Below are 12,699 nucleotides of genomic sequence, written 5' to 3'. Positions count from 1 at the left end.
GTTTCATAAAAGCAGTAATAACACATAAGTTACCATGGTGAATTATTCTGTACAGCTAGCCAGCCCAAGACCTGATTCTGATGCATGTTTGGTCACATTACAATAGATGTTAAATGTTTTCCATCTCTTACAGCACACACAGTCATCCCAGAAATAAAACAGTTAAAGGTATTTATTTTAAGTATCAAAATGTGCTTATCCTTTTGCAGATATTTCATTTATCGGAGCTATAAATATTAAGTAAATCATTTATTTAGTGCGCCAAAGATATTCAGCAGCTCTTATTGTTGCAGTTGTTGGCAGTGTAATGCAGCAACATCTTACTGTCCTTCGAGGAAGAAAAAGGACATTTGAGAAAATTAAAGTAATGGTTTTTACTCATAAAATAATTACAAAGAGTTTAATAAAATTAATTAATCATTAGAACAAGTTTTTAAGAAATTGGTTTGATGAACAGTTAAAATGAAATATACAAACAATTCTAGATAAATGTAAAAGAGTGTTAAATATAGTGAAGTGTCTGGTGGGAAATAATTAGAGAGCAGAATAGTGGCGGTATGGCACTGTAGGTGGCGGTAATGCGCACCTTTCATTTTTTTGTCAACCGCCAATTATTCTGCAGGAAGAAGAAGAAGAACTAGCAGTAGACACGGGAGGCTTCTCCTCCGCATTGCAAGCAGAAACTTCCACAGCAGGACAGACCCAGCAGAAAACAAAGGCTCAACGAGGACAGATGCTGAGCTTGTGCGCTGAAAGTAAACGGAAGCTATGCCAAAAAGGAGAGAAATCGTTCGAGGTGAGAATGGACCATTTCCAAAACTCATTATTTTGAGTTTCATTTACCAGGAATTGGAGTGGATTCGCGTGTTAGCTAACCAGCTACTATGGTTTAACCGTTTAATTCAACAAAACCGATTCAATCATTCTCTGTCAGAGAGAATGTGACATTAGTCTATGAATTTATTGATATATAAACATGTGTGTTGCCCAGGTGTGTTAGCCTTACCTTTTTAAGCTTTTGTTTTACCTCAAAGGTGGGCCTGGCTTGCCCCGGATCAGAGAAGGCTCGAGACTAATGCGCACCCACGTAAGTATGATTCACTTTTACTAGCTCTGATGCTGTAAATGTTTTTTATATCCTTTAAATTTTAAGATATTTTTTTAACCTTACGACACATTGATTCAAAAAAAAAAAAAAAAAAACCTAGAGGCAGATAGACGCCGAAAGGAGCAAATGCATAATCAATTTCAGCATGAATTGTAGTCTTTGCTTGTTTATTTTTTCTTCTTTGAATTCCTGTCGGGTAAATGGGTTTATAGTGGTCATTAAAGGACACCTCACCCCTAAAAACACTTTGCTTTGTTAATAGCATGTATGAATATAAGACTTTTCATGTTGCCTACATAACTGAAGCCTCTTTTTGACAATTTACTGTACTAGAGGTAGGTGATATGGGTTAAACTTTTTTACTACCAAGTCTGTATGCTGCTGAAGATTCTTAGGCCCCGTCCACACGAAGCCGAACCCTGGCTTAAACGCACAAATTTTTAACCAAACCAGCCTCTCATATACACGAAGCCGGCGTTTCGGGGGTCTGTAAACTTTTTTTTATTTAGCCTTCAGAGTGGGAAGATTCTGAAACGCCGTTTTCGCGTTTCCATCTTTAAGCTCTAACCACATTTTTTTTTACACGCATGCGTCATAGCGTCGCCTCTAAACACGCATGCGCGACACAGTATCACAACAAAAATGGCGCCGTACTGTGTTGAATGGTTGCTGCTAATGCTACTCACCCTACTGCCGGGCTTACAACAGAATCTTCTTCTTCTGGAATATCTCCAGGAAGAACATAGCAACATAGTTCAGCACCTGAATTTGACTGAACCACGAAAATGGACCCGCAGGGCAACCATGTATAAATATTAGTGCGCATGCCCAACATTTCGTCGCCTATTTTTGCTTTGGCACCACAGCGCCACTTACAGGCCTGGCATACATTTTGCAGCGTTTTCATGCATTCGTGTGGACGATCACATTAATTTTACGTCTCCGTCTTTACGACAAACGTTTTGGAAAATATCATCGTTTCGTGTTCGTTTTGACTTCGTGTGGACGAGTCATCCAGGTCACAGTGATTCCAAAATGAAATAACTGGAACTGATGAGTCTGATTATTTCTTTTCAATTAAGTTTAACAAAAAAAAAATACAAATAACATTTTTTTTTTCAAAGCTAGCCCTTCATTTCTTCCAGTAGGTGACCTTCATTTAAAGGTTGTGGAGAATTTTCCCAAATTTTTAAAAGCAATGTGTGTGAGGGAGCTTCTGTTCGATAATTTCTACTCGTGCACACTCCATTTAAAAGTTGCCACTTTCATAGCTCATACAAGCTTACTATGTCTGAACTCCTAAAGCGGGGACTATATAGTTGACTTTATTGTGAACTATAGTTAACTGACCGTTCGGACAGATGATCTCTGCTTTTTGCTCCCCATTGGTCACGTAACTCCATCTCCATCAAGCGGTGCCTGCGTCATCTTTATTAGTCGCAGCTGTCTGGTAGCGGCAGCCTACGGCGACAGTGGGCTGCTTTGACAGCAAATCCCATAATGCTTTGTGAGGAGAGCTCTCCACACAAAGCATTCTGGGATATGTCTGCCTCTTCTGAGGCCTTTCTTCTCATACACTTCGTAGACCACAGGTGTCAAACTGGTTCCAGAAAGGGCCGTGTGGCTGCAGGTTTTCTTTCCAACCAAACACCAGTCATCATGTTCGGATTGGACTCCCTTGATGAGACGACTGGAGTCTGGTTTGCTATTGCTTGGTTGGAAAGAAAACCTTGTTGCCCTTTCTGGAACCAGTTTGACATCCGTGTCGTAGACACTTTTTCTCTCACGATCCTCAGCCATTTTCAAAGAGCCGTGGTGAGAAAGGTGACCTTCAATCATTGTCTGAAACCGTAGCTCACCATACATATACGGCTGAAAGTGCACATGCGCAAAAGATGGCCAAAGGGATGAGCATGTAGGACAGCCTTACGTAAACGTATCACCAGAATGATTGACAATTAGGAGGACCGCTTATTGAGATGATCCACCCGGAAATAAAAGATTGTCCTCTATACCCTTAACTGTAGATACATATTATTCATATTGGACAAAAAAAAGGTGAACTAAGAAGCAACAACTTTAGTGTGAGTTTCAAAGTACATTGGTTTATGGTACGAAGCATTTTGCATATTAACATTTCTGCTTTTCAGAAGATAAACCGGTCCAGCAGCTAAAACATAAGCTGGGGTCATTAGTCAATGTTAGCATGTGCATGGGTGTTGCTCCTCTACCTTCTTCACTATGACTGACTAGAATGTTCTAGTATTTCCAGTCCCAGCAAACACAGACAGCTTGGATAACATTAAAACGTCATCTTCGATTTAAAAAAGGGGTTTTATTAACTCTTTCGGCTACTGTAGTTCTGCCTGTCAGGTTTTTGTTCTTCTATGTAAACTCAAGCTCATTGTCTAATTCCACCTCTAACGTGTCCTACAGCTTGGATTTAATTCTACTTTCATTTGAATTAATAGCCAAAATTGATATCTGAAGTTTTCAAAGTTAAATTGGGTAATTTGTTATCGGTTTTCATGATGGTAAAGAGAGAAAAACGTGTTTACTTAAATGTGGTGTAAAATGATTAGATTTTATTCTGAGCCATATAACTCAGCCCTGAAAGATTTGACTGTGTGATTTTCAGCTTTTATGACGCTCGGCAACCCTTCAGGCCAACCCAGTCCAAAGTATCAGGATTTGGTTTTAAGATACTTTTTTTTTTTTTTTTCTTCCCTTCACCATGTCATGTTTGCAGACGTAAGCTGTAAATTGATGTTTTCTAAGCTAATGATCATTTCTTCTTCTAAAGGAAACAATGGTGGATTACCTGAGTGGGCGCAGCAATGGAGGCTCTTTCCTGGAGGCGTTAGCTCCTTCCCTTTTTGGTAAGACATGTTTACATGTATATTATTGTATATTTACATCAATCATTTTTTGAATTTTAAAATTGTACACAATAACTTTGTTTTCACAGTTTTTATTCAACTTTTTTTTTTTTTTTTTTTTTTTTTTTACAGATTTTATATTTTTATCTATAAAATGAAATTTTAAATGAATGTGAGAATCTGAAAAACAGAAATTACAAAAGGATCTAAAATCCCTGAGTTTGAGTAATTTACTGTAGAAAAGAAGCCATTTTTCAGCCATAACAGAGATACTAGCATCTGGCAGCGTCTATGTTTCTATGGTTAAAAATAAATTTTGACCAAATATTTAAAAAAAAATGTATAAAATATATGTTTTTATCCATGTATCTTTAATTTTCAATAATCAATCTAGAGTTGTTGTAGATAGGTCTTTTTTTATTATTAGTTATTTTGTTGAAAATGTAGTATCTATGACATTTAATTGTATAAATTTAAAACATTTTTTTAAATTATTTTCTTAATTTTTTTCAGGTTTTCACTTTTCTCCTTCCTTAGAAAAAGATCTAATTTACTCGGATGACGATCTTGATTATGATGACGATGATGATGATAATTCACATAATTTTGGTAGTAAACCTTTAAAACCACACCCACAAATTAAAGAACTCGGTGAAGAGGTAACGTACCTGGTTTCACTTCACTGAAAATGATACTGAATCTTGTCTCTTCCTGTTTCGACTGAATGTGGTTGACTTTTAACCCTTGGTCTTAGGATGATATCACCAATAATGTCTGCTCTAAATGTTGTCCTCAGGAGGCTAATGAATTTATAGAAGAGCACGAAAAACGTAAAGATAAAACTGAAAGAAACAAACGTAAAAAAAAGGTGAGCCTGTTTCCTACCTGCTCTGAACGCACCGTCATCCAGCTGCTCCTCATCACTTATCTCTCTTGTGTTTTCAGCGCAAGAAAGAAAAAAAAAGACTTGAAAAGGAGAATGCTCATAAGGAAAGTTTACCTGTGAGTTGACATTTTTTTGTTCTTTTTTTAACTTGTATTAAGTAATATGATTTTTTTTATTATCTAATGAATAGATATTAAATGATTTATAACGTATGAAATTCAGGCCGTAGAAACAGTTTTATCTCGATGTAAAGCTGCTGAAACAGATAAAGGGTCATAATGTAAATATCTAAGTCCACCTGAGCTTCAAATTCAACGAGGTCAGATTAGAAACATTTGAATGATGAAGCTTGTGTTAAATTTTTGTTTTCTGTATTTTTGGCTTGTTGATATAAAAAAGAATGAATACTAAAACACTTTGGATCCCAAAGAAAAGGTCTTTTTTTTTCTCCTCTCTAAAACTCTAGTAGTACTCCTACGACTGTTTTAATGTTGTTGCCAAAAAACATCTTAAAAGATAATTCTGGGTTTGTTATCCGATAAGGTTATCGCGCCCCTGTGATAAAGACTATCTATCCCATCTTTTTCCCTGATTCATTGTTGGTTAAAGTGAATTAGTCAAGGTCAGACGCCCTTGGAGGAACATGGTGGCACAAATTATGATTAAAAATCAATACATTACGCTTTCCATGACCTAAACTTTTAAGTTTTTTTTTTTAGGAAACAATGTAGGTTTAACTCAAATATCTGATTAGTTGGTCCAGATTTCACCTGGTAAAATAAATAAATAATTTCGAGATCTAAGACCTTAGGATGCCCTAAAATGAACACTTTATAAGACACCTTTGATGTACGATTGGCTTAAAACAAGATGTTGAAGGATTGTATATGGCGTAAGATACTGTCAATAAAAACATGGAAATGAAAGTCGATCTTAAATGAATTTGTTGTCATCATCTGTATAATACTGAAATTAGATGTTTAATCTGTAAGATTAAAAGTTTCTGTTACAAATGCAAAGCTAAAACTAATCACAAATACACAGGTGCAAAAATGTGCACTCATAAATTTGTAATTTGTGTCTGTGTAATTGTCTCAAATTTGTAACTTTCTCCCTTTTATTTATAACTTTTATACACACTCTTAAGAATGTAATTATCCCTGCTGTTAACTTCTGCCATGGACATTTCCTTCCACTACATTCTTCATTATAATGCTTGGATCAAGCACTCTAAACAATATATGGGAGCTTATCTTTTGCTGATGACCAGATGCTGTAAAACTGACGAGTCAGATGGTTATTCAGCTCATGACGTGGCTCGAAAAGACATTTCTTTAAGAAACTGTAAAAATTTTATTTCATTATTTTCTTTGCAAATGAATTTAGGATTTTCATCAGATGAAAGCATGAAAAATTCCAATGAGCTCAAGTAGAAGTTGGAAATCGGTCAATATGTTATGAGTATATAATGCATGAGTTTTTAATGGATTACTGAAAGGAATGATCCTAAACTGCTGTATTCCGTTGAGATGCATTCTGTGGAGGTTTGCTGAATTTACTCTCAGAACTTTTGTTTACGAGTTTTTTCTGGGGTTTTTTTCGTTTGTTTTTCTTTTTTCAGGTTGACAATGAGGACGAGTTAGATTCATCGAAGGTGCAGGAACAAGCTTGTATAATTGATAATTCAGAGAAAATCAAGCCTCCAGATTCTGGTGAAACAGAAACTCAGGAAGCTGGAATTGTTGAGGTAGCTGAAAACACCAAAGAAAAGGAAATTTTGAAAATTAATTCGACAAAGAAAGAGGAGGTTAGTAAAGTTTGACTTCTCCTGTTTTTGAAATTATTTTTTTATTTTTTATTTTTTTTTTTTTTTTATGGCAACCATTTGCTACAATGAATGCTTGTTTAATCTGACTACTTTATTCTGGGCAGGACTTGAATTCAAATAATTTAAATGCTGCATCTAGTAAAGTGGGTGCTAAGGAGAAATGTAGCCAGAAGTCTGAAAAAGAAAAGAAAAAAGAAAAGATCAAAGTTCAGCAGCCAGAGGAAGAAAACATCCAGGATGCTGTGAAATCTGAAGTTCAGACGAAAACTGAGCATGAAAACAATAAAGAGGTAAGAAAAACACATACTGCTAAATCTGAATTTTTTTTATTGTTTAGCCTACTTAAAAATAAACGTTTCTAGACAGAACTTTGTTTTCTATCCTCCCTGTGTTTATTTGATGGGATCCATCATGAGAATGCTTGAAGCTAATTAGGGATCTATTTTAACAGAAAATCCGGGATCCTGTGTCTGAAGAGCACGCGAAACGAAGCATAGAGCTTGCCAGTAAGATCCTCCCCTTGATGCATATTTTTTTTCCCCCCAGAAATAAAAAAAAATTCAAAGCTTGACTCCTGCCTCTCCTTTTCTGCAGGTATGGGGAATCGTCTGGCGGCGGCTGGACAGTTTGAGATGGCCGTGTCATGTTTTACAGACGCCATTAAATACAACCCAAAGGAATTCAAGTAGAAACATGTTCTGATATTGGATTTTTCTTTTCTTTTTTTTATGAACCTAGAGGATGACAGGATGTTAAAGGATCTTCTGTATGTTTCAGGTTATTTGGAAATCGGTCTCTGTGTTATGAGAGACTCCAGCAGTATGAGAACGCCCTGAGGGATGCTGACCTGGCTCTCTCCATGCAGCCCAAATGGATAAAGGGTTTGTTTCGAAAAGGGAAAGCTCTCTGCGGACTCAAGGTAAAAACGCTGCAGCTTTGTGACGGTGTTCTGTCAGATCAGCATACCACCCCAGACCAACTTACCAGTCAAAAGGCATGCGCAAGATGTCAGATTTGCATACATGTATGCTAGTTCCATTTATCCTTTTAGTTCTGCACGAGAAATGCACTTAAAACTACCTCAACTGGCATGTATCCTTTTAGTCACGTACAAAAAAAAAACAATTTAACGTCACCATACGCTTCAAAAAACAGCAAAAAGTAAGTAATTCAATTGTTTTTTGTACATGACTAAAGGGAAACACGCCTGTTGAGGTAGTTTAAAGTGTATTTTTCATACAAAAATGATAATAAATGGGTATTGACTATGGCTATGCTGCTCTGACGGAACAACAGCTCTGCTTCCTGATCGTCACGGCTCATTTGAATGAATTTCTTAATGGTTCAAATGCATATTTGCATGCTTTATACACGTTTTAAGTTTGGTTATTTTGATGTAAACTTCTAACTTGTTTGCATAATTCCACTAGTTTTATTATTTAAATCTTTATTGCCCGTTTCTTCCTCAGAGGTACTATGAAGCCACCCTGATCTACAACGACGTGTTGAAGCTGGAACGCACGAGTGTTGAAGCGGCGCAGGAGCTGAAACGAGCGCAGACCTTACATCTGATGGTCTGTGCATCTTTTGATCTCTAATGATAAACTTAACATTTTGTTCTGTTAAACCTCAAGGTTTAATTAGTGTTTCACTGGGATTTTATCAAATGCATCACAGAGAAGTGTTTGATTGTGAAATGGAAGTAAAAGTTTTGCAGGTTTCAAAGAAAAGGCATTGAATTAAAAAATACTTTCCCAAAAGGAAAATTAGATGAGCTCAGAGTATGTCTATATGGAAGTAAACTTGTTCCAATTTTCTTAAGATTAATTATTAGAAAAGATTTAAATTTGATGACAAAATAAAAAATAGTTTTTTTCAAACTTATTTTTCACAAAGGCTGCTCATTTTGTAAACCGATAAGGGAATACCTATTTTAAGATTACATTTTTCAACTTTTCTTTGCAAGAAGTAACTAAAATTAATTTCAAATGTCAAATTTGAAATTTTAAATGTATTGAAAGTAGTGTTTTTTTATTTTTTATCTTGAAGTCAAAGCTGCGTTTTCTGACTGAATAGGTTCAGATATAGATCTTGACTGTTTTTTTTATTATTATTTAGGCTTATTCATTCTGTACCTTAATTAAAATATCACATTAAATTTTCAAAAGATATCTTAACAAAAAGTCTTATAAATTCAATTTGATATGTAACTTTACACATAAGCAGAAATACTTTTTTCATTTCATGGTCAAAGCAGCATTTTTCTGTCTCAAACGTGAAATTAGCAACAAATAATCCAAACTGCATTTTCATTTTTGTTTCTCCAAAGCTGCTCATTTTGTCTTCATTTAAACAAGAAATGTTTTACATTTCAGCTTCATAAGATGTCCCAGGAAAAAATGACCAAAATAAATTTAGATATCTGCAAACATCGATTTGAACTCACAGTTCCAAGCGGCACAAGTTCATGGATTTTAATTTTTAAATTTGACATTTCAAAATTAATAACTTTTTTTCCTGGAGCAGCTTTTGAAAGATTTTATTTTAATCTCTGCTTAAACTGCACTTCAGCAGGACAAAATTCACAAACTGCTCTTCAAAGATCTCCATAGAGTTTGTGATGCTTCCTTTTTATTTTTTTAACAATCCAGATGCCCTATGCCACATTTAAAAGACATTTAGCATCGGCATGAAATCAGACCTGAGAACTATTCAGCTGTTTTAAGGGAGGGTTATTATTTATAATCACATGAACAGATTATGTAAAATTAAAGGAAAAACATACGCTCCAATTAGATGTTTGAGTTTGGATGTGTATAATTTTTAACTATAAAAACCTGTGATGTAACTGAATCTTTTTGATATCAGGAAATGGGTTTCACCTGGGCGCAAAGCACAGAGGCTCTAAAGACTTACCAAACGTTGGAGAAAGCCGTGGATGCTCTGATGGCCAGTAACCCTGATCGAGATCTAGAAGGTAAATGTTCCAGGAAGACGGCAGGACTTTCCCTGATGCCACAGCTGCACTTACCATTTGTTCTCCTCTTCAGGTGCGTGTGCTCAGTGGGAGGAAGGTGAACAAGCACTGGCCGAAGAGGATGATTATGAGGGTGATGGACAGTGGACTGTCCTACAAACAGCCCGTTCACGAACGCAGAAAGTCCGAGATCTGGCTTCTTTGGGTGAAATTAGATCAAAATCGCAGTCGCCGACTCCTCGCTCCAAATATTCATCAAAGCAGTGAGGCTTTCTTCTTCTTTGGTGTTTGTAAACATATGCAGCAAATTTTTTTTATTTTATTAAAGATTGTACAATAAATTTTTTACTTGCCCACTTTTGTTGTTCTTTAAAGTGAGCTGTTTTCAGTTTGGGTTGGAACATTAGGACCTACCATGACCTATGCAAAACTCCATGAGCTCTTCAGCAGGTAAAGTATCTCCTCCTCCTTTCTTTAGGATCTTATTTGGTTTGTTTCACTGCTGGATCTGTATCAGTTGGATTAATTAATGTCATCCCTAACCGTTGCATAATTTCCTTCAGAGTCGGTATGGTGTGCAGCATCAAGATGCTGCTTGAGCAGCAGTGTGCGTTTGTGAACTACACCCAAAAGGAGGAGTGTGAAAGAGCCATCAAGTGCATCAACGTAAGTATTTACTGCATGTCTTCATGGTGAAATGTTGAACTGATGTTTCAAAGCCGTGAGCTGCTTGAAACATCCAGGATACAGCTGATGAAGATCAGCAGTGGCTTAACTCTGAGACGGATAAGATATTTTCACTGTTTTTGTTTTGGTCTCTGTGGGAAGAACTGCCTCTGATTCTGCAGATGGTTTAAAAACCTGTCAAAGTGTGTTGAATCGACTTATCATCTATATAAAACAGCATTTCTGCACCTGTTCTGATTCACCTTACCACTGCTACAAGTGGACCAGAACAACACGTGTCAGGGTCTCTTTTAAGTTGGCATTCATTGCATTCTAATGATAAAACCCAGAAAGTAATCAATACTTAAATACCATTAATTACCTAGCCCTAGATTGAGGTATTATTCAGTAATCTTAAAAGCAAAAATAAACAATACACTTGTATTTATTTTCAATACCAAAGCAAATTAGTATTGTATCCAGATAAACCTTTGAGTATGGATACTTTTCAGGTTGTCTTTATTTTTGAATACCCTATGATCGTCACTTCCTAACATGGTAACACCAACAGGTAAAACCAAACAAAAAAGTGGGCTCAAGCAGCAAAGAAACGAATAAGAAAACAAGGTCTGTGTGCAGCAATGTACAAGATTAAAATCCTGATAAGGAAACCCTGTAAATCACTCTGATAATGTGGACATTTGCAGTTTGAATGACTGCAATCACCCTGAGATTAGATAATCTTTGGGATAAATCTCTTGTTTTCTTTTCAGGGGATGGTTATAGAGGGGGCTCCGCTGACTGTGCGCTATCCCTTTAAGAGCTCCAACGGAGAGACGGAGCCCTTCCAACGTTCTAGGTAAAGAAGGCTCTCTTCTGCCTTCAAGTCATACTCGAAGCACAGCTGCTCTTTATTATTAATAAATGAGAAGATTCACCTTTAAAAAAAATGTCCTCACAGCCCGTACAATAAGGAGTGCTTTTTCTGGAGGACGTCAGGCTGCACCAGGGATGACTGCACCTTCAGACACGTCCCAGAACACAAGAACATCGACAGAGACAAGTTCACCAGCAAGTTGGGGTTGGGATCCCATGCAGGGAATCAAAAATAAATGATTAACGTGTAGACATTTCACAGGGTCTTTTTGCTTAAACTGTTTATCAGCGGTGAACACTTGAAGAGCTGCAGTTGCATGTTAAACAGATCTGTAATGACGTGAAATTTACTCTGCTGGAAAGCAGCAAATGTGCCTTTTCATGATTGGAATGAAAATGGGCCTCTGCCTGGGATTGCTGACCATCTAAATCCGTGGAAGCCTGAAGTTTTACATCCGTTTTAAAGTTTTTGAAGAGATTTATTCTGGTTGATTTTAAGCCACCACCAGGTGGTGGTATTATATTTTTAACCATTGTGTGTGTGTGTGTGTGTGTGCATGGACCTTTTTGCTTTAATTTTAAGGCAGAGATTCATAAAGCTGATTTTACATAACTATAATTTTTTTTTTTCCTGTTTTGTTTTTCTGTGGTTTCTGTTGTTTTATGTATGGAACTGTTGATGGTTTGTTTATCGACCAGTAAAGGTTTTCCAGTTCCCTGAATGGTGGAAGAGCATCTGTTTGCATATGGAAATGTTCACATAGAATCATTCACCAGCGGCTGTTGCTTATTATAGGTCTGGTTGCTGTTGCTCTAAACATTAACCTTAAAAAAAATACTTGTCAAATTTTAAGCATTCCTTCTCCTTTCGTTATCCAGAATTCTTCTTACCGTTTTCATTCTAGTTCCTAAGATATTTTGAGAGGATTACTGTGCCGAAGTTTTCTTTTCTTGCTTACTGGGGATTAAAGGCTGGGTAAGGATTAAATAGAGGTGCTACAGAAAAATTTTGTTTAGGTAAAGAAGGCTCTTTTCTGCCTTCAAGTCATACTCGAAGTACTAACACTTTATATGAAATGTGTGTGTAAGAGAACTAGAGGTGCTACAGAAAAATTTTGTTTAAAGCTACAGTGTGTAATAATTACAGGGATATACAGTCAAAAATATATTATATTATACATAACTGTTATTTATCATCATCTACGAGCTCAGCCTCTTAACCTTAATATTTGCGTTGCCTTAGAATTTGTTATTTATAATTACATAGGAGCGGGTCTCGCAGCCATGGAGGCAGACATCTTTGCGCTACGGCAGCGCAGAGCCAACAAACTAGCGATTGCGAGATCGCCAAAACGTCACAACGATGTAGAAAAAATAACGGGTATTTTTATTATCTTAAGTCTACATGAAATCTATACCCTACACAGACTAATGAAATACTATCTGTAAAATTATCTATGTAAACAAACCTCATCACTT

General features: G+C 36.4%; 1 protein-coding gene across 1 annotated transcript; it reads left to right on the top strand.

Moving 5' to 3' along the window:
- Positions 1–636: 636 nt before the first annotated feature.
- Positions 637–12,416, top strand: LOC107096782 (stress-induced-phosphoprotein 1-like). Its single transcript, XM_015393589.1, has 18 exons — positions 637–796; positions 1,035–1,087; positions 3,912–3,987; positions 4,501–4,646; positions 4,784–4,855; positions 4,933–4,989; positions 6,495–6,680; positions 6,806–6,991; positions 7,153–7,207; positions 7,296–7,386; positions 7,479–7,620; positions 8,171–8,275; positions 9,570–9,678; positions 9,752–9,941; positions 10,054–10,128; positions 10,242–10,344; positions 11,118–11,203; positions 11,306–12,416. The coding sequence occupies exons 1-18, from the start codon at positions 769–771 to the stop codon at positions 11,454–11,456; spliced, it is 1,911 nt and encodes a 636-aa protein (XP_015249075.1). The 5' UTR covers positions 637–768; the 3' UTR covers positions 11,457–12,416.
- Positions 12,417–12,699: the final 283 nt, after the last annotated feature.

This window comes from Cyprinodon variegatus, unplaced genomic scaffold, assembly GCF_000732505.1.
Source record: "Cyprinodon variegatus isolate N-32 unplaced genomic scaffold, C_variegatus-1.0 Scaffold650, whole genome shotgun sequence".
NCBI classification, from domain to species: Eukaryota; Metazoa; Chordata; class Actinopteri; order Cyprinodontiformes; family Cyprinodontidae; genus Cyprinodon; species Cyprinodon variegatus.
Note: the sequence above shows the minus strand (reverse complement) of the source record. Positions and strands in the feature narration are given on the sequence as shown.

Bases quoted from the DNA above. Each gene is read 5' to 3' on its own strand.
- LOC107096782 (XM_015393589.1), top strand. From the start codon at position 769: ATGCCAAAAAGGAGAGAAATCGTTCGAG. The intron at 4,990-6,494 runs GTGAGTTGACAT...TTCTTTTTTCAG, and splicing joins CTCATAAGGAAAGTTTACCT to GTTGACAATGAGGACGAGTT. The intron at 7,387-7,478 runs GTAGAAACATGT...TGTATGTTTCAG, and splicing joins TACAACCCAAAGGAATTCAA to GTTATTTGGAAATCGGTCTC.